The sequence below is a fragment of the Sorex fumeus genome, unplaced genomic scaffold (genome assembly GCF_029834395.1).
Source record: "Sorex fumeus unplaced genomic scaffold, SorFum_2.1 ptg000001l, whole genome shotgun sequence".
Classification (NCBI taxonomy): Eukaryota; Metazoa; Chordata; class Mammalia; order Eulipotyphla; family Soricidae; genus Sorex; species Sorex fumeus.
The window spans coordinates 6267795-6295305 of record NW_026606058.1 but is presented as its reverse complement, the minus strand read 5'-3'; the positions used below and the strand labels follow the sequence as shown (position 1 = coordinate 6295305).

General features: G+C 40.0%; 1 protein-coding gene across 1 annotated transcript in view; it reads left to right on the top strand.

The window, feature by feature from the left end:
• Positions 1 to 27511, top strand: part of SPAG17 (sperm associated antigen 17) — a 296302-nt gene that overhangs the window by 142395 nt on the left and 126396 nt on the right. The window contains exons 11-17 of the mRNA XM_056115626.1: positions 307 to 444; positions 534 to 644; positions 1222 to 1372; positions 3075 to 3302; positions 14309 to 14361; positions 15006 to 15119; positions 21662 to 21816. Coding sequence (XP_055971601.1) covers positions 307 to 444; positions 534 to 644; positions 1222 to 1372; positions 3075 to 3302; positions 14309 to 14361; positions 15006 to 15119; positions 21662 to 21816 — 950 coding nt within the window. The remainder of the gene's footprint in view (positions 1 to 306; positions 445 to 533; positions 645 to 1221; positions 1373 to 3074; positions 3303 to 14308; positions 14362 to 15005; positions 15120 to 21661; positions 21817 to 27511) is intronic.

Here is a 27511-nt window from a genome sequence, read left to right as displayed (position 1 = left end):
GGACAGTGCTACAGTGCTATTACAATTATTTTGTTGTCTACTATAGAAAAAATTTCTTGGATACCATTTGTCTTTCATGACATCAATTCTAATGCATGTTTTAAAATTTTATCTATTTTAATGCATGGATTTTATGCATTTTCTATTCATACTGATTGACACAGGTAATTAAATGGCCACTTTACATGACCATTGTACTTCATGGAAAGAAATTACCTTGTTTTTCCTAAGCTATGGAAGAAATATGCAGATGTTAATAAGAGTCTGACCATGAAACTGATTCCTTCCAACTATTTATTTCAACAGGTTGTGGCAACTGAAGAAGATACTCTCCCCCCTAGTCTGGCCCCACCACCTTCCAGAGCAGATGGGTTGGACCAAAGAATCGCATCCCACATTGTGTCCATTTTGCCCTCTCTTTGCCTCACTGAGAAGCAGAGAAAGGTCAGATGGCTTAAGAAAGGCATGAAGTTTGCATGCTTTGAAAAAGTTTGGATTATCTCTTTACATCAGTATTGTTTCACTTTGAATAGAACCTCCACAAAATATTCCTATGTGAAGAAGAGGAAAGCAAGGCTGTGCACACTGGCCCCCTCCTACTGAACTATCACGATGTTCATGCCCATAAGAAGTATGCCTTGAAGGTAATAGTCGAGTGAGTTTTTTTACATGATTGATGCAAGAACGTGTGTTTGTAATTGTGGAGAAATCTCTGTTAGGTGGCTCTATTCAATTCAGAATAAAATGCGAAATGAATGCCTGTTTACAATGTGAAGTCTCTGAGAGTGCAGCTGGATCAGGAGGAAATGGCATTTGCAAAGAAAACTTGCCCAACTGTAGAGGTCCAATTAACCCCTAAACTGCCATGGAAAGAAATTTGCATTAAATTCTCGTCATTATTTGTCTCAAATATTGACTGCTGTGGGAAACAAGCAGAGGCTAGAGTAGAACCCTGGAAGGGAAAGATGTATACACATCTTTGGCATTTTGTCACAGTGATGAAGAATCAGGCAGTTCTGTGTGTCAGGAACCTCCTGTAATGTGAGAACTAGTGTTTTTGAACTTCAGCGAAAACCCAAGAGTTTGTCTTCCCCAATTACTGTGATTTCCCCCATTCCCAAATAATGAGAGCACAGATATCACATTTTGCCTTCTCCATATGTATAAGGCACTTGACAGGTTGCTCTTAATGTCTTCTGTCATGTTGTTCTTTTTCATCAGGACCAAAAGATTTTCGACCCAATTCAAATTGAGGAGGAGATGCTGTCCAAGTTGCCACTGTGGGAATTCCTCAATTTTCCACTGCCCCGTCCAGGGAACAGCACGAAACGTCTCGCTACAATTCATGAGCTCATGCACTTTTGTACAAATGGTGAGCACAATATTTGGTTTTAGTTCAATCTAATTCGTTCATTTCTACTCTTAAGATTAAATCCCTCTTTACAGAAGTATTTTGATTATTCGAAAGACTTTTTGGAAGCTGGGGATGGGGTATTTTATTTGACACCAGTTTTCCTACCTGGAATCATGTCCTTAACAATAGTTGGATAACTCCAATGCATTCCATTCTTCCATTTGAGGTCAGTTTCATTCCCATTGTTGTTTCCACAATAAGAATAATCTTCTTTCCTTCTCCTTCTCACCCCAAACCAAAATCCCTCCTGGACATCACAGGAGAGGACAGTGGTCTCCCTATCCTGGGTAAGAAGATGGATTAATTAGGAAGATGGATTATCTTGTTGGTGGTCATGGTACTAAGTGCTCTGCTTCTAATTCATTTCCTCTCTCAACAGGAAGAACCATTTTGTGTTCTTTGAGGATGGTGGGTAAGAGGAGATAATAATTAAATTCAATATCAGCATCTCATAGCAGAGATCACTGGGATTATAGAAAATGGACAACCATTTACTAAAGCAAATCCCATTTCACATTTTTGCATCATTTCTCTCAACCTTATATGGAACAGAATCCCCTTCCAACCATTGTCACTTTATCAACTTCCTTGACTTGGTTATCTTACTGTTGCTGACCTGTTCACTGTTTCCAGCCTAAAGCCCTTGAATGAGTAGTTGGTGATATCAGGGAGTAGACTGACTTGATCAATGCTGTGGTCCCAGGTTTCTTTTTTAAATAATCAATCACTACTGGCAGGTACTAAAAATATATTTGTGAAATGAATAAATGTGCAAACTGCCCTTGATTCTGCCATTTGTATCTCTTCTGTCTCTTCTAAATCTCACTGATTTTTTAAATATGAATTCACCATTGTCCTCATCTCTTTCAGCAATAATGGAGGTGAACTGTGAATCCTGAATCTGCCATTACCATTTCATCTTTTTTTAAATTTAATGCTTATTTGTTAGTGACAACTTCCCATCTGCTAATTTGAACTTCTAATTGTGAGAGCCAAATCTTTTCTTGAATCTCAGGCACCTATGTCAAAGCCTAGTACTTAGGGGGAAAAAAGTAAACATTCACATTCTGAATAAGTGACATAAAAGAACAAATGAATTGAGCCATTTGGGAGGAGATAACCTTTGAGGTATAATTATGGAAAGTGCCACTTTTCACCCATTCTAGTTTGTGAGGGTGGAAGAAGTCCTGTCCTGAGCCCTAGTTAACAGGAGCCTCTTCTGGCAAGAACAGTGAATATTATATCTGAGTCATTTTTCAGTTTTAAAGTACAACAGTAGCAAAGATTTTATGAATAATAAATTTTAGCATATTCAACCTGTAGGGTACCCTGGAAGGTTCATGTGAATTAATGTGAGTACCTAATACTGATATAGTCAATTGAGGGGGCATTATTATGATAAATTATAGCCTCACTATATGGTTTTGTTTGTTTGTTTTGAGACCACAACCAGCTGTGCTCAGGGCTTGCTCCTGGCTCTACATTCAGGGCTCATTCCTAGTGGGGCTTGAGGGACATATTTATTACAGTATTATGGAGCCTGTGTCTAAACTCAAATCAACTTCCACCACGGAATCACTCCTTGGTCACTCTAGTGGGCTCTGGTTGTCCAGGTGGCAATAAGAACATTCTTAGCAACTATGGTCCTTTTTTCTTACAGAAGTCTTGAGTTGGAATGAAGTAGAACGAGCCTTCAAAGTGTTTACCTTTGAGAGCCTAAAACTCTCCGAGGTGGATGAAGAAGGGATCTTAAAGCCCGCTAAAATGATTTTTGGTACCAATTCTGAGATGTTCGACATACCATGGGACAATCCAGCTAAATTTGCCAAACATATAAGGCAAAAATACACCGCAAAAATGAAAGCCCATGAGTTGAAGCAGCAAACAGGTACACTGTATGAATGAAGCAAACAGCTTTCTTTCATTTTTATTGCCAGTTTTTCTAGTACTGTGTCTCATGGTTCCTGTGCATTGATTAGATACTGAATCCAAAGACCGAATACTATTTATGAGTCAGAATTTGCCAAAGTCTGAGCTAGAAGTGGAGAATAGAAAAGAATCATCAGGTTATTATCCCGCCTATGTCTACCATCAGAAGCATTCTGGCCTGAGTAATACAAAAAACTTAAGCTCTGAATATAGAGGGATGTCAAATCGCCAGACAAATCTGTTCCAATCTGAGTCTTCAGGTAAGGAAATGCACTCGTGTGTGTGTGTGTGTGTGTGTGTGTGTGTGTGTGTGTGTGTGTAGAGTATAGACAGTCCTGCAGAGAGAAAAAGCCCTGCAAAAGAAGTTTCAAGATGTATTATTTAAATTTAAATACCCCCTAGTTTAATTACAATTCGGGATTTTATTGGAGGGAGGTTAACACCTAGGTACTCAGGGCTTAATCCTGATTCTGTGCCAAGGAATCACTCCTTGCAGATCTCAAGATCATCTCATGCAACACAAATGTGCCCTGCCAGCTGTACTCTCTCGGACCCTACCTCCTAGTTAATTACAACCTGTTTAATGTTGCTCAGTGTTATTATTCAGTAAGTTATCATTATTCGAGCACGTTTTTCAAAATCTTAATTTTTTAATTACCCTGGTATATTAGTACAGTGAATGTAATCATTTATCTATCATTAGAATTTTACAGGGGTATTGTGACTATATTCAAACATTATTTTTAAACTTTAAATATTATTTTTAAACAGCAACATAATGATGCCATACTGAATACAATGAACAGTGCTGAGCTTGCTGGGACATAGTTCAGTGGTCAGGGGGGCATATGCTTTAAACATGTGTTACCTAAATTTAAAACCCACATGGTCCCACCAAACACCAAGGTGGCTCTGGTGATCACTGGCATTATAAGTCGAGACCCAATTGGGACCACATGGTCAGGCCCTAGCACTGGATCACCTACTCTGATTGGCAGTGTATTTCTGGGCTCACCCCTTGCAAAAACTAAATAAAACAAAACAGTGCTCAACAAATAATAATGCATTTCTCAGGTCAATACTCTCATTCTAGAACTTAGCATCTTAAATATGGTTATGTTCGGAGGTATAGAATTCTAGAGGAATCTTAGGCTAGATTTGTATTAAGTTAACTTGCACATAGCTGCTGTCAGAGTATTTAAAATACAGCTGTTATTTCCCTCTAATAACTTCCACTGATGCTACACACCTTCAAAACAGAACCTCACTCCTTGACCTTATTTACAGATTTTTAAGACAATTTTTACATGTTTTGACCTTTCTGCTTACTTTATCCAATCAGAATTAGGCTCCATTTCTTCTGAACAGTTGACCAGTTTCAGTCTCTGTATCTTTCCCCTGCAGTGTCCTAACCAGGATTCTTTTTAAAACATTTTTTAACTGATTGGTGTTTTGGGATGGACAATGCCGTCAATGATGATTTCCTGTGTACCCCTTCCAAAACCACACCCATCTCCAATGTGTCCATCTCCCTTCCCCAAGGACCCCAGGGGTTCTCTGGGAGGGAGGGTTCTCTACTTCAACCCTCCCAACTCAGTTCTCTCATTGTGTTGCCTTTGGCCCTTTGTTGTGACAGTTGTTGTGGCTGTGCATAGTCAGTCCCACATAGGAGACAAATAAGTATGAATTTTTCTTTTCTTTCTGACTGACCTCACACAGTATGATATCCTCTAGTCTCATCTGTATTGTGGCCAGTTGCATGATTTTGTTCTTTTTTAGAGATGTATCGTGTTGCTTCATGTTTATAAGCCACAACTTCTTGATCCATTCATCTGTAGCTGGGCATTTTGGGTTGTACCATATCTTTTCTCTCTTTATTTAAACACCATGGTTTACAAAGTGATGATTTATCACAGACATTCAATATTTCAACACCAATCCCATCACTACTGTCACCTTCCCCTCACCATTACCTCCATTTTCCCAACCGACCTTCAAACGTCTCCTCGTGGCATGCCCACAATGATATATTTCATATTGCAAGTTACCATTATATGGATAATGGAATAATCAAAAACTACTTTAGTCCTTGTCTAAAGGTGTTACTAAGCTATTTTTGATCTGTGTTGATGTTTCTGTTGTGCAAAGTTGGCTTCTTCTATGTCATATTCCCATCCCATTGATCTTGGATATCAGTCCTTTACTGATGAATTGAGTGCAAATATTTTACCCCATTCAACTGATGTCTTTTTTATAGCTTGAGTTTATTTTGCTTGAAGAAGCTTTTTTTGTTCATTTTTGTTCATTTTTGAAGCTTTGTTCATTTTTGATTCTTTTTTCTGGTGAGCTCCTACTAGGATGTCAGTAATGTAGAGTTTTGGAGATGCTGCTGCATCTGAGGCCACACACTACCAAAAATAAAAAAAAAAAATCTAGAATATTTAACTGGGCAGTGAGCTTACATGGTGGCAATGGTGGAATGTGGGTGTGACTGCTGGAGCTTCAGGGTGTATTAGGAACTGGGGGGTGGTCACCCACCCCGACTCTGAGAAGGCCAGAATTTTTCAGCAAAAAAGCCCCTGGCGTTCCTAAAATTTTTGGCAAGTTAGCATCTCTGTGGAGTTCAGTTGTGAGATGGTGGAGTCTGGCAAGAGATATGATGGCAGTTTTTGGGGTGTGAGTGAAGTTGCCAGGGCTTTGGGCTTTGATAATCGGATGGCCCAACCTCCTCCCAAGATCACCCCAGAAGCCTCATCAGAACCAGTTTATCCAAGAAATTTTTGCAGATAGTTGATCTCTTGTGAGATTTAATTATGAGTCTCTGGAACCGGACCTGTAGATGAGCTTACATGCTGGTGGTGGTGGGACGTGGGTGTGGCTGCCATGTTTCCATATCTTGGCTATTGTACTAAGGGAGGTGATGAACAAAAGTTTTGCTTATCTCCTTTCAAATTAATGTTTTTGTGTTTTGTATTTGTGTTTTTGTGTCTGCCTAAAACTGATATCACTGGGTTGTATGCAAGCTGTATTCCTATTTTTTGTAGAAATTTTCATATTGCTTTTCATAAAGGCTGAACCAAAAGACATTCCCACCAGCAGTGGATGAGAGTTCCTTTCTCACCACAACCCCACCAACATTGGCTATTTTTTGATATCTGATATGTGCCATTCTCATTGGCGTGAGATGATATCTCCATGTTTTGATTAGCATTTTCCTAATCATAAGTGATGATGAACACTATTTCGTGTCTATTGGCCATCTGTATGTCTCCTTCAAGAAAGCTTTTATTAATCTCCTTATGCCATTTGTGGACGGGGTCTGGATTTTTAGTTGTTACTTTTTTGAGTGCTTCATTGATCTTGGATATCAGTCCTTTACTGATGAATTGAGTGCAAATATTTTACCCCATTCAACTGGTGTCTTTTTTATAGCTTGAGTTTATTTTGCTTGAAGAAGCTTTTAATTTTGATTGTTCATTTTTGCTAGGATTCTTTTTTTCTATGATTTGTTTTCCGTGGCATTTGCATAATTATAATTAATCTATATTTTCCAAAAAAAATTAAAATATATTTTCCTTATGTGCTCACTGCTTATTAAAATTATTAACATATTTATATTTTTGTCTTTTTACAACATTTTTAAAGCATTTTTATTAATCTCTGTGAGATACAATATTACAAAGCTGTTCATGATTGGATTTCAGTCATACAGTATTCCAAACACTTACCACTACACTAGTGTACATTTCCCAGCACCAGTGTCCCCAGGTTCCCTCCCATCACCCCCCAACCCCCATCCCCCATCCCCCCATCCCCTTTCTCTATGGCAGGCCTTTTCTTCTCTCTCTCTCTCTCTCTCTGTCTCTCTCTCTCCCCCCTTTTGGGCACTGTGGTTTGCAGTATTCATACTGAAAGGTTATCCAGAATATCCTTTACCTACCTTTAACCCTCCAATCTTTTCCAGCATGATCGTTCCCAGCTATTATTGTCATAGTGGTCTCTTCTCTATCTTACCTACCCTCAGCCCCACACACACTTGGGTTAGTTCCAACCACTGACCAGTCCTAACTACTGTTTTCCCTGGCGGTGGATATTATTATTCTACTCATCTGTATATTTATATACCAAAAATGAATGCAGTCATTCTATATCTGTTCCTCTCCTTCTGACCTATTTCACTCAGCATGATACTCTCCATATCCATCCATTTATAGGCAAATTTCATGACTTCATTTTCCTGATAGCTGCATAGTATTTCTTTGTGTAGATGTACCATAGTTTCTTTATCCATTCTTCTGTTGTTGGGCACTTAGCTTGTTTCCAGATTCTGGCTATTGTGAATAGTGATGCAATGAACATAGGAGTGCAGATGGTGTTTCTGCTGTGTTTTTGGGCCCCCAGGGTATATTCCCAGAAGTGGTATTGCTGGGCCAAATGGGAGTCGATTTCTAGTTTTTGAGAAGTGTTCAAATTGTTTTCCAAAATGGCTGGATCAGTCACCATTCCCACCAACAGTGAAAGGGAATCCCTTTCTCCCCACATCCATGCCAACACCAGTTGCTTTTGTTCTTTTGGATGTGTGCCAGTCTCTGTGGTGTGAGATAATATCTCTTTGTTGTTTTGATCTGCATCTCTCTGGTGATTATCGATGAAGAGCACTTTTTCATGTGCCTTTTGGCCATTCGAATTTCTTCTTTGACAAAATTTCTGTTCATTTCATCACCCCATTTTCTGATGGGATTGGGTTTTTTTCTTGTAGAGTTTAACCAGTGCTTTGTATATCCTTGATATAAATCCCTTATCAGAAGGGTCTTGGGTGTATATCCTTTCCCACTCCGTAGGCTTTGTATCCTGGTCACTGTTTCTTTTGAGGTGCAGAAGCTTCTTAGTTTCATGTAATCCCATTTGTTTATGTTTGCTTCCACTTGCTTGGTCAATAGTATTTCATGTTCAAAAATACTTTTGGCTTCAAGGTCATGGAGAGTTTTACTGACATTTTCTTCAATGTACCTAATGGAATCTGGTCTGATGTTGAAGTCTTTAATCCATTTTGAGCTGACTTTTGTGCATGGTGTTAAGTAGAGGTCTGAACCCATTTTTTGCATGTAGCTGTCCAGTTTTGCCAGCACCATTTGTAAAAGAGGCTTTCCTTGCTCCACTTTATATTTCTTGCTCCCTTATCAAAGATTAGATGATAGTATATTTGAGGGGCTGTGTAAGGATATTCAACCATATTTCATTGGTCTACATATCTTTGTTCCAATACCGTGCTGTTTTAATTATTACCACTTTGTAGTACAGTTTGAGATTGGAGAAGGTGATGCCTCTCATCTTTTTCCCCCAAGAATTGCTTTAGCTAATCGTGGGGCTTATTGTTCTATATGAATTCCAGGAGTGTTTGATCATGTTTTTTGAAGAATGTCATGGGTATCCTTATAGGGATAGCATTGAATCTATATAATGCTTTGGGGAGTATTGCCATTTTGGCCATGATCAGGAGATGTATTTCCATTTTCTTGTGTCCTCTTTTATTTCCTGACGCAGCATTTTGTAGTTTACTTTGTATAGGTCCTTTACCTCCTTACTTAAGCTGATTCAGAGGTTCTTGATTTTCTGAGACATGAATTTGAATGGGATTTTTTTCATATCACGTTCTTCTCTCTCATTATTTGCATATAGGAAAGCCATGGACTTTTGTGTATTGATTTTATAGCCTGTGACTTTACTATACAAGTCTATTGTTTCTAGGAGCTCCTTGGAAGAGGCTTTAGGGTTCTTGAAGTGTAGTATTATGTCATCTGCAAATAGTAAGAGATTGATTTCTTCCTTTCCTATCCAGATGCCCTTAATATCTTTTTCTTGCCTAACTCCTATGGCAAGTACTTCCGGTACTATATTGAATTGAATATAGTAGAGTGGGCATACTTTTCTTGTGCCTGAACTTACAGGGAAGGCTTTTAGTTTTTCCTCATTGAGGATAATGCTTGCTGTGAGCTTGTAGTAGATGGCTTTGACTATATTGAGGAAAGTTCCTTCAATTCCCATTTTGCTGAGAGTTTTCATCATAAACCGGTGCTGGATCTTGTCAAATGCTTTTTCTGCATATATTGATATGATCATATGGTTTTTAATCTCTTCTTTTGTTGATATGATGGATTATATTGATTGACTTTCAAATGTTAAACCATCCTTGCTCCCCGATGAATCCCACTTGGCTGTGGTGTATGATCTTTTTGATGAGTCGTTGGATTCTATTTGCTAATATTTTGTTGAGGATCTTTGCATCTCTGTTGATCAGGGATATCGGCCTGTAATTTTCTTTTCTGTGGTGTCTCTGTCTGCTTTTAGTATTAGGGTGATATGTGCCTCATAGAAACTATTTGGGTGTGTGTAATGAACATGCCTGTGGAAAGATGTGTGTTCATGGGTTCTCTGGGATGCTCATCACTGCCTGTGTTCGGTGCTCTTGAGCCGCTGTGTATGGACAGGATTGGGATGGCTGTAGGTGATAGGCAGGTGAAGGAAGAACGAGGACCAGGCTGGCTGCTGATTAGTTACCATTTATTCACTCTCTCATCTCTCCAACCTCAAGTATTCTTCACTCAAGAAGGAATTCTAATCTTAGCAAAAGATATTCTAGAAAATAAAAGGTGTTAGTCTCTCCTCATTCTGTAAAGCTCATTATGTTAATACACTACACATTGTAAAAGCTAAAAACGCAGGTCACAAAAAAGAATCATTTTGAATTCATATGAAGCCAAAATAAGACAAGAGAGATACAAGATCTGAGAGTTTTAATTTATTTTGTTTTCTTTCAGAGCAACCAATATGTCATTTTCTCAGGCAGCTTTTGCCATCTGGTGGTCAAACCACATAAATTGGTGTCTGTGTGCTGGTAAAAAGTAAATGAACATAGCAAGCTAAATCACCAAGGGCTAAAAATGTGATAATAGGTAGTACATCCTAGAGACTGAGAAATCCTGAGAGCTGCACTGATGACCCACAGTGATTCTAGACAATGTGTGTTGATTCATATCAAGAATCCTTTACATTTGAGGGGGAGGGCAAAACTGAGCCTTGGTGACTCCCTGGAGCTGTTGGTTGCATGCAAAAACAAAAAATTTAAATTGTTGTTGATCTTATACTTCTTTCCTAATCAAATAATACTTTGAAGGCAACTACTTTAAATTTCTTTAAACAAAACAGAAATTGTTCATGTATTTCTTCCACAACCATCTGTACGTCAGACACTGGTATAAAAGTCCGTTTCTAGACATGGAGAGCTGAATATTTGTGATTTTCTTAACCAAACACTGGATTTACATGTGAGACTGTTTTGAACTTGACAGGGCCTATTGGATATTTATGAAAAACCTGAGAGTTGATAACCGTGAGGCTATAGGTTTAGATGTGCCCTTTATGCTTGTTGGGTGTTTTTTTAATAAAGAGAGTGCTTTGCAGAGGGATCTTGTTATCTCTAAAGTAAAACAGATTAGGAAAGCTGTTTTTCAAAGGGATGAGAATGCGTCCATTTCCAGATGTGACAAAAACTACTGAATCACAGTCAAAGGATTATGCGGCCAAGGGCAGATATCAGAAAGGGGTGGAGAGGTGGGGGGAGGGAGAATTTTATCCTACTCTCAATAAAGTGTTCAGATTAGTTTTAGAATGTATTTTCCTTTGACAAAATAACGGATGCACAATTTTTTAGAACACGTTTTCTAAACCAGAGACTTTTTGTGCTGGATTTGTAGGCACAGGAGGGAATATCAAATCTCCCGGAAATCTGGCAGACCACAGAATAGAATAATTTTTATTCCACAGATTTCATATCAATTGCTTCAAGGACACATGGGACATCATGGTCTATTTGGAATTATAGTTGGCCTGACTTCTCTCTTGAGTGGATGTATTTATAAAAGTACTAAGCCAAATTGACTTTATAGTTTTCTCTAAATCAGGATAGAACATTCAAGCTGTCTCCTTCACCAACCAAGAAAAGATGGAACTGTAGCGAAAATATAACTAGTCTTTCTGAAAGAAAAGCTCAGTGTTGGCCTATACCTGGCAGACAAAAATTTACTGACTTCAGAAGCCCATGTATAGTTCTCACTGCCACAGGATGAAAGTTAAATCTTATGTTTAATCCAAATAAGGCTTTATTGTAGTTTCTCCCACAACCCTGTTATTCCATATGGTTCACTCTTTCCAGGCTCAATGTGTAATATAAATTTCCCTCATTTACATACATATGTGTCTCTGTATGTATTTATGTACTGAATTCCTAGTAGTACTGAATTCACAGAGTATAGTTGGGAAAAATAAGATAAAGTTCTTATCTTCAGGAATTTATATGCATGATGGAGCAATTGACATAAAAACATCACCTTTGGTTTTTCAAAAGTTTATGTTACAACATTTTATTTTGATGAGAGACTGATCTGAGGGCGGGGTGTAGTCTAGCAGTAGAGCATTTGCCTGGCCCTGGACTTGATTTCTGCCTCCACCCGAGGTGAAAAAAGATGTTTTAAGCCCGTGAAACACCTGCATTGAGGGTTGATTTCCCCCCCCCCCCCCGCCCGCCCCGACAGGGCTCTGGTAGCCGAAGACCTCCAGAACCAGCTACCACCATGCTGAGGCCACTCTCCACACGCATGAAGGTACCAGCAGAGGAACAAAGGCATACGGGTCCCGGGGCTGAGATCTCCAAGCCTGCTCGGATCGGGGCTGAGCATCCTCTACCCAGATCCTCCAAATTCCAGTAGGCAGGGGTCACACCCACCAACTGGCCCCTGGCGCCGTGTAATCCTATCAACGGCCAAGACCCAGAGACTATAAAACCCAGCTCCTGGAAGCTAGACATCTTATTATCTCATTCCTACTTTGGGCAAACTGGCAGGCTACTGAATGTAACCTGCCCACACGGCAGAGTCTGGCAAACTCCCCGTGTCGTACCCAATATGCCAAATACCAGTAACAATGATGGGTCTCATTCTCCTAACCCTGAAAGAGCCTTGAATATGGCACCTTTTAAAAAATCTCAGGGCTAGGACGAAGGAGACGTTACTGGGGCCTGCTCGAGGCAATCGACGAATAACAGGATGGTCGTGATCGATCGTGATCAAACTGAAAGAAATCTGAAGAGGATTTTCCGTTTTAATACAACAGGTGAAATTGGAAGTATTGCATTCCCTGTTTGTTTTCCAGCCACCATTCCTGGGCACCTGCGGTGGCACTGCCAAGCTCCCGCTCAACACTATTTCACGCAAGCTATCTATTTCTCACAACGTTTCTGCTTTTACTCTATATTAGTGTCGCTTATGATTTATTTTTATTTTTTATTTTGGAAGTCCATACCCAACAGTTTCAGGGGCTACTCCTAGCTCCATATTTGAGGGTCACTTCTGGCAGTGCTCAAGGGACCATGCAGTGCCTGGATTGATCCCAGGCCGTCCACATGCAAAGCATATGCTCAGCCCGTCCAACTGTCTCTCTGTCCCTATTAATGCTTTTAGGTTTATATATTATAAGATCTGACTTAATAGGTTATTTTTGGGTCTGTGAATGGTCACACGTTTTCCCACATAAATTAAAGGTATTTTCTTCTTTATTTTTTATCAGTTGACTTGCAAAGGTTTTTACGGGAACATTCAGTTAGTGAAAAGTATTGGGCACTGGCAAATGCTGTGGTGAAAAGAAAACAGGGTAAGAGAGAGGTAGCTCTTGAAGAGGTAACATTTGAACATAGGAACAAATAAAAGCTTCAAAATCTGTGAATATCTAGAAACAACATACATCTGACAGGTTAAAAACAAGTGCAAAAATCTTAAGACACTATAAACCTACCACAAGTTTGAAGTAAAATGAGCAAGAAGCAATTCAAGGAGAGGCATTTGGAAACTAGGAAGGAGTCATTCATATACAACTCAAGGGATTTACCTACTTTTCTAAGGGTGGTAGAAAGGTCAAGTCCATTCCATAATTCAGCATCACAAATATGTTACCACAAGATTCATCCCTCCTCCTTTCGCTCTGACCGAGTTAGTCATATGCCTTACATGCATTTCTCTGTTGAGATTCATAGTCACAGAACCCATTACTAATTCTGAAACATTAGCAGTAAGGACATTTTTTATTCATATTAAACTAATAAGAAATATCTCATGGAACTCTTTTTTTTCTGTGTCATTTGCTAATTTCAGGAATTACTGGAGCATGGCTTGCTTCATAGCCAAGAATGATATCACAGCCTCACATATTATAGAAATATAATCTTCGGCCACAAGGAGAGAGGCTGCATATGGTTAATATTGGTCCAAGCTATGCTATTTTGGAGTACAGCTACCCATTAATTTATACATTTAAGTAACTTCTCCCAAACTCCATTTGTAAATCTGCATATGCTTATTCAAGTGTGTTAAATGTTAAAATGACTAATTAATGGAAGAAGAGCTCAACAAAATGGTGAAACAGCACCATTTTCTAATAGCATTTATTGAATAGTTTTTTTCCCCATAGACCACCTACCCCTGCCTTAGTTTACCACCCATAAGACCCACAGAAGCTTGAAAATAGCTGCAATGTTTGCCAGTTTGACAAGAAAAATGGTGTGTATTAAGAAATTGATATAGTTTAACCAATAATTTGCAACCTGTGACCTGTGAAGGTAGGAGTACTTTGTTGGAAGGGAGTGAGACAGTCAGAGGCTGAGTGTCTGATGTGATTTAAGAATATATCATATAGGAAGCCGGGTTCTTTTCAAAGGGTTTAGTTGAACTTTTCCAGGTAGACACAGATTTAGAATTATTGACACAAATACCTTTTTGGAGGCATGAAACACACTTTTCAGGAATTGCCTTTTCAGCACAGAGACATATATCACATGAGCTAACAAAAAAGTCATACGCTGACCAAGGCAAGAACAAAGCCTGAACACAACTGCATGTTGGTGTCTTTGATTTACAGACCAGAATGAGTTCAAAGATGAAACCGTCACAAAGGCTGATCCTCTTGAAAAGGTAAGGATTTTTTTCCCCCCTTAAAAAAGTGTAGATACAAGTAAGATGATCTGAGTAAACCGTGACCCAGAATGAGAAACAATTTTAAAAGAGGGGGTGGGGGGCGGCGCGGGAGATACTTAGCCAGGGAACGCTGATGCCAGAGAAAAGGCATTATCCAGACATCCCAGACCAGCTCCAGCCAGAAGGAAAGGAGTTAATTTCTCTCCCCGTTTAAGCGAGACTTGCACGCTGCATGTGCTTCTCTAGACAGTACGGCTTGGCAACCGCTGCAAACACCTGCTGACCATACAGCCGTGTAGGACTAATGCTGTCTTGAAGTGAGTTCAGAAAACCTGCCTATAATTGCTAACAGGACTCAGAAGAATATAACCTAACAATAAAAATATTTAGATTATGTTGCCCATAAAAAAAAAGGAAAGAAAGTCAAAGGCATACTCTTCCTGGCAGCCATCCTCCTAAAATGTTGCCATATGGAGGGATATATATGCAGATTCCCCCAATTAGAGAGCATGCATGTGGAATCATTGGCCTCCGAGAGGGCTCTGCTTGGACTTAAACAAATTAAAGCTGAAACTGTTATGCCTATCATGGATATTTATGCGTATATATGCATGTATGTATAATTTTATTTTTTTTCTTAGAAACCCAAGAAAATGACTGTGGAAGCAGTTTTAGAGGATATAAAGAAAACACAGCAACGAAATCTAGCTGACTGGAGTTTTACTGAACACTTTAAACCGAAAGTGCTGCTTCAGGTATTAATGACCTGTGAGTCTCTAGGTGGGGCTCAAATAGGTCTGGGAAGCCAGGGTGCGATTTAGAACAGTTCACTACTAGGTCACTCAGATGTAGTTCAGATCAATATCCCCTTTTATTTTAGCTCTAACATGACTTTACCCCAAAATTAGTCCCCTGAGTAATCCCAGGGAATCTTCATAATAATTTCAAATATGCTTCTTAAAAAACAACATGTTACTTTTAAGGCAAAAGAAATGTGCATGATTGCTGTCATAATTTCCAGAAACACAGGATGGCTTTACTGAAAGCAACCGCCCTCCCTCTTCTGCCGTATTGTCTGTTGCCTCCCCTTCAGTTTTCATTACATTTCAAAATAATTTCTGCAGCAGTTAACAGGTCAGTGGAAACTGCACTAGTTCATGTTTACTGAGCACATGCCTGTGGTAGGCAGTGATTAATATGCACAATCAATTTCATCCTAGCCATTATCCTGTGAAGCAGAAACTGTTTAAATCATAGGACAGTGGGACACCTTGACCAATAGTTACTTTTCCCAAGGTCACATGGCTGTTGGGTGAGAAGCAGGTTTGGAACCCAAGAACCCTGGCCTGGGACTTGTGGTCTCATAACCCTTTACAAAGTAACAAGTCATCAAAAAGCAATCCCCTTTGTTCTGCTTGTTGCATTCCTTTTCTGCAAAAACCTGGATTCTCTTCCCTGCTCTCCCTTATTAGCTTCAGTTTTACATTTATCAAATGTAATGACACCCACATATTTTTTAAGCCAAAAAGTTTTACAAAGAAACGTATGAAGAAGCGGCTGGCTCCTACCCCAGTATCTTTCAGAGTTAAAAATTCTCAAGATCTTTTTACCTGTTTCTTTTGTAACTCAGTTCGCTGATTTCTAAATGACAAATGTTTATGTATATAAGTATTCATATATAAACATTTACTATATGTGTATATGTAATACATTTATTAATATCTAAACATATATTTAAATATAAATATATTTTAAGGCATATTTATATCTAAATGTATGTATTTGATTTAGGTCTGGTTTTAGTGTGGGGCATCCTCAAGAGTTGACTCCCTCTTCAGCAAACAGCTCTGCCCCTGCCCATCCAGCCTCACCCACGCCTGTCCATAACTCCTCTCCCTCACCCCTACTCGCCACTCTCCAGCGTTGTTAAGTCTACTACAATTTATGGTTGAGTCAATATTGTCTTTACCTTATTTCAAGTATATAAATGTTCCTCACAGCTAAACAGAGTTGTAATTCTGCAATGACGTTTCGCTTTTGACTCTCCTTTTGCTCTCTCTGGAGTTCATTTCCCAAACCTCCCCCATTCCTTTTACTTTTTTTAAAAAAATTCCACTTGTTTAGTTTATCATGCATTTATCATTCCTCACCCCCAAACTCTAGCAGAGAGTCGATCTCCTCACCACACATTCAAATCTAGCAGGTATTCTATCACCTCTGTTGTCTGAGCAGGATCTCGTTCACCTGCGTTCCCCATAGACCCGCGGTGGCAGCTGTGGTTTCAGGTCCCCCCCCGACTGTGCTCCCGGCCACATTCTCAGCCCTTCCCTTCACTTAGATACTCTTCCCTGAAATCCAGTAACTCCTTAGGTCCATCTCATTTTGTAGGAAACTGTCTCTCCGTGACTTCTTGAGTTCATCTATGGCAGGTAAACTGAAGTAAGGTTGGTTTATAACATCATATAGGCTTTAGCTGTATCACATTATAAATCAACATCTGTATTCTACTTTATGTTCATCATCAAAGTATTGTTTTCGTCCTTCACCATACGATTAACCCCCTTTACCTAATTTTTTATTTGTTTGTATGGTCTGAATTAGGGCTTTGTTTGGTTTGTTCATTAGTTTTTCTATGGCCGAAAAACATCACGTGGTGGTCTTCTTCCAATCCCTCTGAGTTGATTCATGTTGTTGAAAATGTCAGCATTTCTAAGCGAAATGAGTCAGAAAGAGAGGGATAGACATAGAAAGATTGCATTCATCTGGGGGATATAAAGTAACAAAGTATGAGATTAATACCCAAGAATAGCTGAGATCAGCACCAGGAGGATTACTCCATAACTTAGAGGCCAGCCGGGTATCCTAGAGGAAAGGGCTATTCAGATAGAGAAGGGAGCACCAAATAAAGGATGTTTGGAGGATCCTCCCAGGAGGGGAGATGCATGTCGAAAGTAGACTATGGACTGAACATGTTTGCCACTCAATGCCTCTTTTGCAGACCACAACACCCAAAAGGAGAGAGAGAACACAGGGGATTGCCCTGCCACAGAGACGGGGGGATGGGGGGATGGGGGTGGGAGGGATATTATCCATGGTGGTGGAAAATGGGCACTGGTGGAGGGATGGGTATCTGATCATTGTATAATTGAAACCAAAGCACAAAAAATTGTAAATCTACAACTTTAAAAAAAATAAAATAAAATAAAGGGAAAAAAAAAAATTTAAAAAAAAAAAAAAATGTCAGCATTTCATCTTTTTTTTTCCCCCGGCTGATAGTAGTACTTCAGTGCATACCGATACCGTATCTTCTTTATTCAGTCTTATGCCAATTGTTTTAACAATTGTTTTTGTGAATAAAGATTCCCTATCCTGACATTTATTCCATAGTTTGACTTAATTTAAAATGCTAAAGAGGCATTTCCCCCTCACAATTTTTTTTGCTATTTTTTATTTATTTATTTTGAATACCCACTCCTCCACCAGTGCCCATTTACCACCACCACGGATCCCTGTATCCCTCCCACCCCCATGCCCCCCATCCCACCCTGTTTCTGTGGCAGGGAATTCCCCTCTGTTCTGTCTCTCCTTTTGGGTGTTGTGGTTTGCAAAAGAGTTAAGCCTGATTTTCAGGAAGAAACGTTGGATGATTTACTTTCCATTGATCACTTTGTATTAAAGGAGATGTTGCGCGGCCGCTTATGTGGCCGCGCGATTTGGAATAAATGTCCTGGTTCCCGCATGCCCGAGCTATGCTTGTAGAGGCTCATGGTCAACGGGGTTCCATCTGGAGAAGGCGGGATGCAGCACCTACCCCATCTGGGACTTCCCGGTGATCTTGGCTCTGTTTGGGACCTGGAGCATTCTCTGGGAGCTGTGGAGCCCCCCAGCCGTTTTCTTCTTCGTTGCTGTGTGCTGTCCCCCTCACAATTTTGAAGGCATTCCTCAATAGTCTTCTAGTTTTCTATATTGTCCTTGAAGAAAAATAAAGCCAAACCACAGTTTCTGGCTTTGCTTGAGGTTTTTCTTCTCTCTTTGGAAGGTTTTGAAGTACTGTTTTTGTTCTATTGTTCTCTTTCTTATTGATGTGCCTCAGTGTAGTTTTATTTCTCTAAGAACTGCACTGGTGAATCCAATAAAAATTGTGTCTTTATACTCTAGAAATACTTTGCAAACGTCATATTTTTTATTATAATCTCCCTTTATCTACTTTCTTCTTTTTTCCCTGGGGTTCCCCTTATTTCTAAAACCACAACCATCCCCAGCGAGTGAGCTTCCCTCCATCAGTGGTCCAGGGTCCCCCCCTAGTGCTCTTCACATGTAAGCTTGCTTAGTTCTATAGACAAAATCAACGATAAATTGATCAAGTAATTTTTTTCAAAAACTGCTTATCTTATTTACGGGTACATAAATTTAAACATAAAAATTATGAATAATTATGTGTTGTTACATTTTTAAATTTATGTGAAATAGATAAATCCTACATATTTAAATTTCATTAGGAATGAGCAGAATTGAAAATTTTTAGGAAAATCTGAATAAGCTTATAAAAGTGCATTAGCCAAAGAAAGGGAATATTGGCTTTTTGTTAGGAAATATTTTATTATGAATAATGTTTGCATATATGCATTAATAGGTGAAAATATTGGGGCTGGAGCAATAGCACAGCAGATAGGGCATTTGTCTTACACGTGGCCAACCCGGGTTCTACTCCCAGCATCCCATATGGTCCCTGAGCACTGCCAGGGGTAATTCCTGAGTGCAGAGCCAGGAGTAACCCCTGCATCGCTGGGTGTGAGCCAAAAAAGCAAAAAAAAAAAGTGAAATATTGTAATAAAAATCTCTAAAAATGTAAAACACAAAACATCTAATAAGACAGAATATTCTATGTAAATTAAAAACATTAATTTGTTGTTGAAAATATGTAAAATATTATATAAGCTAGAAGCCAACAAACATTTCTTAGTCTCATAGAGGTCAACACTCGGAGTATGAGTGAATGCCATACTCAATGCCAAGAGTAGAGAAGTTTGTCTTGTCATTTATTTATTTATTTATTCATTTATTTTAGGAGCTATATCCATTTATTGAAACAACAGTGGAAATAGGACAGTGCTTCTTGCAAAACTGATTTTATTTATTTTTTTGGTTTTCTTACTTTTTATTATAAACACTTCAAAAATATTTTTATTAATGTTTACTGATTTTTGAAAATTTATTTTTATTTTTATTAGTGAGACACCATGAGGTACAGTTGGGGACTTACACATTTTTGTGCTTGGGTTTCAATTATACAATGGTCAAATACCCATCCCTCCACCAGTGCCCATTTCCCACCACCACGGATCCCAGTATCCCTCCCAACCCCCTTCCCCCCGATCCCACCCTGCTTCTGTGGCAGGACATACCCTTTTGTTCTCTCTCTCCTTTTGGGTGTTGTGGTTTGCAAAAGAGGCATTGAGTGGCAATCATGTTTAGACTATAGTCTACTTTCCGCATGCTTCTCCCATCCTGGGAGGATCCTCCCAACACCCTTTACTTGGTGCTCCCTTTTCTTTCTGAGCAAAACTGGTTTTCAAGCTATGAGTTTTTCAAGTTACTGCGTAACTCTGAGGCTCAGTATTGTTCCTTCAAATCTGACTGATCATCTGAATACTGGCATATCAGGTGGATATGCCAGTATTCTTGGTGATGTATTTCTTTTATTTAGGTTTTGCTGGATCGATAGCAGGGCTGGAGCGATAGCACAGCAGTAGGGCCTTTGCCTTGCATGCAGCCAGCCCAGCAGAGCTGGGTTTGATTCCTCCGCCCCTCTCGGAGAGCCCAGCAAGCTACCGAGTATCTCGCCCATTCGGCAGAGCCTGGCAAGCTACCCGAGACGTATTCAGTATGCCAAACACAGTAACAACAAGTCTCAAAATGAAGACGTTACTGGGCCCGCTAAAGCAAATCGATGAACAACGGGATGACAGGGTTTGTTTGACAGGTTTTGTACTTTCCCCTCCATTGCTCACTGCCCCTGTTCCCATCAGTCCTTTCCACAGTGGGTAATCCATCAGTCTTATCCCTATACCTCTCTGAACCCTAGCCATAGCCAAGTATTGAAAAATATGTGTCAAAATTTATCATACATTGATTGAGAGTAGCTTTAACTTCGAAATATTTTAGTACTTCATGTAAATATGTAAACACAAAAACTGCGATGCCCACATGCATTAAAAGTTTTTTTTTTTTTTTATGATTCTTGGGCTTAAAGTCTGAAAGGAATTTGCCTTTCCGACTTTACTCAAAACAAAGTAAAGGATGGTGACCCACATACTTTTTAAATACAGAAACATTCACCACTTTTCTGTTTCTTTTCTTGGCTCTCAGGAAACAGATGTAAAAGTTTTAATATCACTCCATAAAGAAATTCACACAAGGAACTAGATTGGAGAAGCAAGTGTACTATTTCGGTTATGCTATGTGTAAAATTGAAAGCAAAAGTAAAACACAGACAGAAACTTGCCTAACATAATACGCAATTCTATGCTTTTAGATCATCCAAATGTCAGAGACCTGAAGGTTGCCACCACCAGACCGATAATGAAAGTGAAAACAAAACGCAAAACCCCACAGCTGTCTAATTCATTTTCCTGTGCACATGCGTCTTGGTGTTGATTGTCAGGGAAAAGAAAACAGGACATCCAGCTGCCCATCTTGCCTCTCTATTGTGGCTGCAGTTGCAGTGCATGCGGAGTGTAGAATGTTCTGGCAAGGCCAGTATAGAAGTGAAATTGCAACAACACTCATGAGAAAGCCTTTTAAGGCCATTTCTCTGTGATTCAGTGTAAAAGGGTGATATGTAGAGTAGAAACACTGACAGGGAACTGACACCAGAACTTCTAAACTCTGCATCTTTGAACAAGTCTCTTACCTTCGTTCAAGGCCAGTTGATGCTGAAAAGTGAGAATTTCAAAGTTTGGAATCGGAAAGTAACGGTACCTAATTATCTGGAGTTTTAAAAGGATGCTAAAATGAGATGATACATATGAAAACAAAGGGGGAAGTGAACAAGCGACTGCTTGACTTAATTATCTCTCAGAATTAATGAAAAGCACTTAAGCGCATATTTCTAGCCCAGACCCTCATATTTCTTTTTCTGTAAGAGTTGCTGAAATCTTCCAGAAATTATTTACCACTTGTATTCTCACTTTTACTAAAAGTGTAGACAGAACTAGAGAAAGAAAAGAGAGCAGATAAACGGAGCCTCTTCTTTTGAAAAGAAACACACGGTAATGCAGTTATTTTAATTTTTCAGGTTCTCCAAGAAGCGAATCAGCAATATAAGTGTATTGATTCATATTACCATACCCAAGACAACTCTTTACTATTAGTCTTTCATAATCCAATGAATATGAAGCGTATGCATTGTGAAAAATGGAAAGCGGCTCTTCATTCCAATGTTGGATTCAGGTACCCAACTTAGACTGTGTAGTTAACTCTCTTATTTAGCTCATTGTTCCTTCATTTTTAGTTTTTTGTTCTAAGCTAGGTGGTTCAAGTCGATGGAAATATTCTGCAATCCTACGAGGGCAATTATATTCTCTGGATTGAATGCTTATGGATTGAATGTTCTATGCAGCATACTCCAAAAGTCACAAAATGATACCACTGCAGAAAACAAACTTTCTTGACTCCACTGAGTTTCATGGGATGTTACTAGATTACATTTGATTTATTAATAAAACTGCCTTGAAAGATTCCAAGTAGGAACCCCAGGACATTCTTCAACTGGCCTTTGTCCAGGGAAAACACAAATGTAGAGCAATTGAATGACATCACACAGAAAAGTGAGATCTTGGAAAATAAATGAACTTTTTCCTCTCCAGATCCTTAGATTTGGGTTGCCATCTTTTACTTTTTCATTACTGTTTGCTTATATATATTTTTTTCTAAAAGTACATTTTTGTATAGCAATGCAACAAACATTGCATTAAACCTAAATATACGGCAGAGCCTGGCAAGCTCCCTGTGACGTATTCGATATGCCAAACACAGTAACAACAAAGTCTCCAATGGAGACGTTACTGGGCCCGCTCGAGCAAATCGACGATCAACGGGAGGGCAATACTGGAAATGGATGGACTTACAGAGTCATTGGGAAAAACATGAGTATGCACACATAAACACAAAGAGTAACACATATTTTATTTTATTTTTTTTAAATTGTAGGCAATCTTAGTCTTTTTATTTCTTTTTTTAATATTAAAATTTTTATATAGTGAGACATCATGAGGTAAAGTTGCAGACTTACACATTTTTGTGCTTGGGTTTCAATTATACAATGATCAACTACCCATCTCTCCACCAGTGCCCATTTCCCACCACCACGGATCCCAGTATCTCTCACACCCCCCATCCCACCCTGCCTCTGTGACAGGGCATTCCCTTTTGTTCTCTCTCTCTTATTGTGGTTTGCAAAAGAGGCAATGGGTGACAATCATGTTTAGTCTATTTTAAAGTATGCCTTTTTTTAGGCTAAAGTACATAATGTGTGTATCAGGCTAATATCATGAGCGATTTCTCTGTGATTTGATTTTCATTGCCAGTAATTACACTTTTGTTCATTTTGCTTGGAGTCCATACCTGGTGGCAGTTAGGGCTTATTCCTGGCTATGCATTCAGGTGTCACTCCTGGTGGGTTCAGAGAATTGAACTCTGGTTGGTCATGTGCAAAGCAAATGTCCTACCCACTGTTTATTTTCTGGTCTTATTTGCTGACAAGGTATTCCTATTTAATTTTGAAACAGCATCCTTCTTATTCCAGGTTTTGTATTTTCAACTATTTTTTTGTTGTTTGTTTCTAATGGGTTTACATAGATACGCCATATTCGATTTTATAAAGTTCCTTTGGGTCTGGAGAGATAGTTTAAATATGGTGCTTGCCTTCCTCTTGGCCAAATTGGGTTCAATCCCTGGCAACCTATGAGATGCCCTGAGAACCTCCTTGAGTATTCCCTAAGTCTAGAGGCAGGAATAAGCTCTAAGCAGAGAAGAGGGTAGTTCACCACCCTTCCCCCCAAAAAAAGTTCTCTTAAGGTCAAAGAAATAGTACAGTGGATATGGGCCTTGCTTTGCATGTGTCTGTCCCAAGTTCAATCCCCAGCACCCAAAATGCCCTTATTGTCCCGTGAACACCATCAGGAGTGATCCCTTGGTTCAAAGCCAGGAGTAAACCATGAGCATTACCTGGTATGGCACTCCCCCCCACCAACACACACACACACACACACACACAAAATTTCCCTCTTATACAAGTTTTCTCTGAATTTTTAATTGGGACTGATGAAATAGTACAGTGGGTAAGGCTCTTCCCTTGCAAGTAGCTGACCCAAGTTTGATCCCCAACACTCCCATATGGTTCCCTGAGGACATTAATAATTGTTTGAGAATCTAACCAAACTTGCATTTATGTAAAAAAATACTATTCAATTTGTCCATATTCATTTTTTTTTAGTGGAGGTAGTAGAGGTCTGCCAATGAGGTATTTATCAGGTACCAGTAGGGTGGGGTTTCTGGGTGTAATACCTGGGTTGCTGGAGATGGTGGAAGCAGGCAGGGCAGGGTAGGGTGGTGCTTCTGGGTTTAATCCCGGGTCACTGGAGATTGGTGGGAGCAGGCAGAGGATCTCTGTTCCTGGGTCCCGTTGAGCCTGGAGTCCAAGATCGCAGAGTTCTGCTTACCTGGTTCTGTGGGGCTTCACTCGTGTGTCGGTCTCACCCTGAATGTTCGGAAAGCGGCCTGGAGTGTGGCGTGGCTCATAAAACACTTAATACCCATCATCCAAGATTACTGCACCATATTTGATGGAGCTCAAATATGTTTTGAACCATGGACACACCTGCAAGGGCGATTAGAGGCCACCCTAAAAACCTCTATCCCTCTTGGAGAGCCTGGCAAGCTACCAAGAATATCAAGCCCGCACAGCAGAGCCTAAAGCTACCCGCGCGATATGCCAAAACCAGTAAATACAATGGGTCTCATTCCCCTGACCCTGAAAGAGTCACTAATTCGGCAGCATTAAGAAGAATGAGGAAGGAAAGACTTATAAAATCTCAGGGCTGACCTAGGCTGCCAAAACAAAGAAGGACACATTTCACTTAACATGATACTTTCCATGTAGTACCACTTGTATGTAAATTTCATGACTTCATCTTTTCTAACAGCTACATAGTAGTCCATTGTGTAAATGTACCAAAGTTTCTTTAACCAGTCATCTGTTCTCAGGCACTCAGGTTTTTTCCAGATTATTTGGGGGGGGGAGGGATTGGGGGGAGGAATACCGAGACCCATGGTGGTGGAAAATGTGCACTGGTGAAGGGATGGGTACTTGATCATTGTATAACTGAAACCCAAGCACAAAAATTTGTAAGCCTACAACTGTACCTCATGGTATTTCACTAATAAAAAAAAAAACAACGAAGAAGGACAAAAATGGCTATCTGTACTTTCAAGGCATATACGCACATACGCTGGCATTGGATGCATCTATCAAGGACCTGACAGTGCAAGCCCGAAAGATCAAGTACAACATCATTGGTCTGACCCAGATGAGAAGTCATCAATCACATCACGCCATTTTTGACACTGGAGAAGAACCGTTCCTCAGAACATGTGACAAAAGAGGCATCAGAGGTGTCGGTGTCCTTGTCAACACGAACATGGCCATGAGCATTGATTCATTCGAATGCTTAACAACCTGAATTGGACAATTATACTTGAATAGATGTGGCTCACTGCTGGCAGTTTCTATCTTCATTGTCTACACACCAACATCCAATTATGGTAAAGAAGAAATTGAGAAGTTCTACATGGAGCTGGATAAGTTCTTTAAAGAAGACCACACCTTCTACAAGATTATTGTCGTTGATTTTAATGCCAAGATTGGACTGAGAAGATCAGCAAGGAGAACTCCACATCAGGACCCATGACCTAGAATGGAATGAACAAGGTGAGAGACTGAGTTCATCATGTCGATCAAGACCATCCATGGTAACTCACAGTTCCAGAAGGATGAATCTAAACCTTGGACATGGGAGTCTCCCGGTGGATGGTTCCACAATGAAATTGACCAAATCATTCAATAGATGGTTTTGCCTGACCGATGTTGCTATTGTCCCAAAATTCCAAACGGGATCAGACCACCGTCTGATGATCCTTCATGCAAAATTCTACTTCAAAAATCAGGGAGAAGGGGCTGCAACGTTTGAGAAGAGAACTCCCAGAACGACCACCTACTGGAAGCTCATTGGCACTATTGCGGCAACATGGGAAGATGCCATTGTTGACAACATTGATGAAGAATATGATTGACTGGTTCAGCACCTCCATGATTGTGCAAGGAATGCCAAGAGAGATATAGTCACAAAAAGACGCCTGTCTTTGAAAATTCTTGAACTCATTCGCCAATGTGGTTTGGCAACCTCAAGCTAATGGCCAAGCTCGCAAAGAAGTGTGGAGAAGCAATAAAGGAAGACCTCAGAGAGAGAAGAGCTGCAGTTCTGGCTGATGCCGCAGAAGCTGGGAAAAGCATTCGCAATGCCCACCTGAACTTCGCCAACTACAAGACCAAGATGACTGCCCTCTGACGTCCTGATGGATCTATCACATCTTCCAGAAGTGCAATGGAGAAGATTATCCATGACTTCTTCCTTGACTCTTCGATAGCCACGTCCACCTGCCCACATACCAAATTCCGTAGGATGGATATGTCGTTCCCAGTGTTCTCCCTTCCAAAATCTCACACGCCGTTTCATCAGTAAAGAAGCAAACAGCACCTGGCCCACACAAAGTCAGACCAAACACCTGAAGAACCTGCCATCAGTTCTCATCAATACACTGGCTCAGCTCTTCACACGCTCTCTGTCTGAATGCAAGGTTATGTTTCAATGGAAAACCAGCAGAACTGTACTACTGTACAAGAAGGGAGACATTCATGACATTGGCAACTATTGCCCGATCTGCCTGTTGTCTGTCGTCTACAAGCTATTCACTTGAGTCATCCTGAATAAGATTGGCAGAACACTAGATGAAGGACAACCATGCGAGCAAGCCAAATTCCAAAAAGGATTCAGCACAATTGGCCACATCCACACGATAACCATGCTCATTGAGATTTCTCGGGACTTCAAAATGTTGCTCTATCATTCATCGATTTAAAGAAGGCCTTTGATTCTGTTGCGATGGAAGTGGTCATCGAATCCCTAGCCAATTCAAACTCAATATATCAGGATCCCCCATGAGCTGCATTGCGAATTCACTACCAGAATGTCACCATTCTACAAGGAGGTGATCATTGATGTCAAGAAAGGGGTTTATACCATTTCAGGGTAATACCATTTCACCGAAGCTCTTCAGCACCATTCTCGAGAACATCATGCAACAACTGGAATGGAAAGAAATGGGAGTGAAGACAGATGGTTGGCAACTACACCACCTCCACTTCGTTGATGACATCATTCTAATATCACCAAACATTAGCCAAGGGGCACAAATGCTGGTTGACTTCGACCGTGAGTGTGGAAAGGTTAGACTTCAGCTGAATCTCACAAAGACAATGTTTATGAGAAACGGTTTCGTTCCTGACGTTCCATTCACTCTCAATGGGATGAACATCTCTGAAAGCAACAGTTATATATACCTAGGTCGAGAAGTCAACATGACGAATGATCTGGCACCTGAGTTGTGCAGGAGTAAGAGAGCGGCTTGGAACACCTTCAAGACTGTTTAAAAAATAGCTAAGAGGACAAAGAACCTCCGGCTCTGGGCACATCTCTTTGATTCCACTGTTCTTCCTGCATTAACATATGCCTCAGAGACCTGGGCCCTACGAAAACAGGATGAGAACGCTATTTGGGCCTCCCAAAGAGGAATCAAAAGAGCTATGTGTGGAGTATCATGCTTCACTCAAGTGAGAGAAAGAATCCAGAGTTCCGACCTCCGTCAAGAATCAAGAATCAGGAACGCTGTCTCGTTTGCCAAGACATCGAAAATCAAATGGGCTAGACACGTAATGAAATTTGGAGATGACCACTGGACTAGAGCCATTACCAAATGAATTCCACAGGATATCAAAAGATCGCATGGCTGCCCACCTATGAGATGCCCA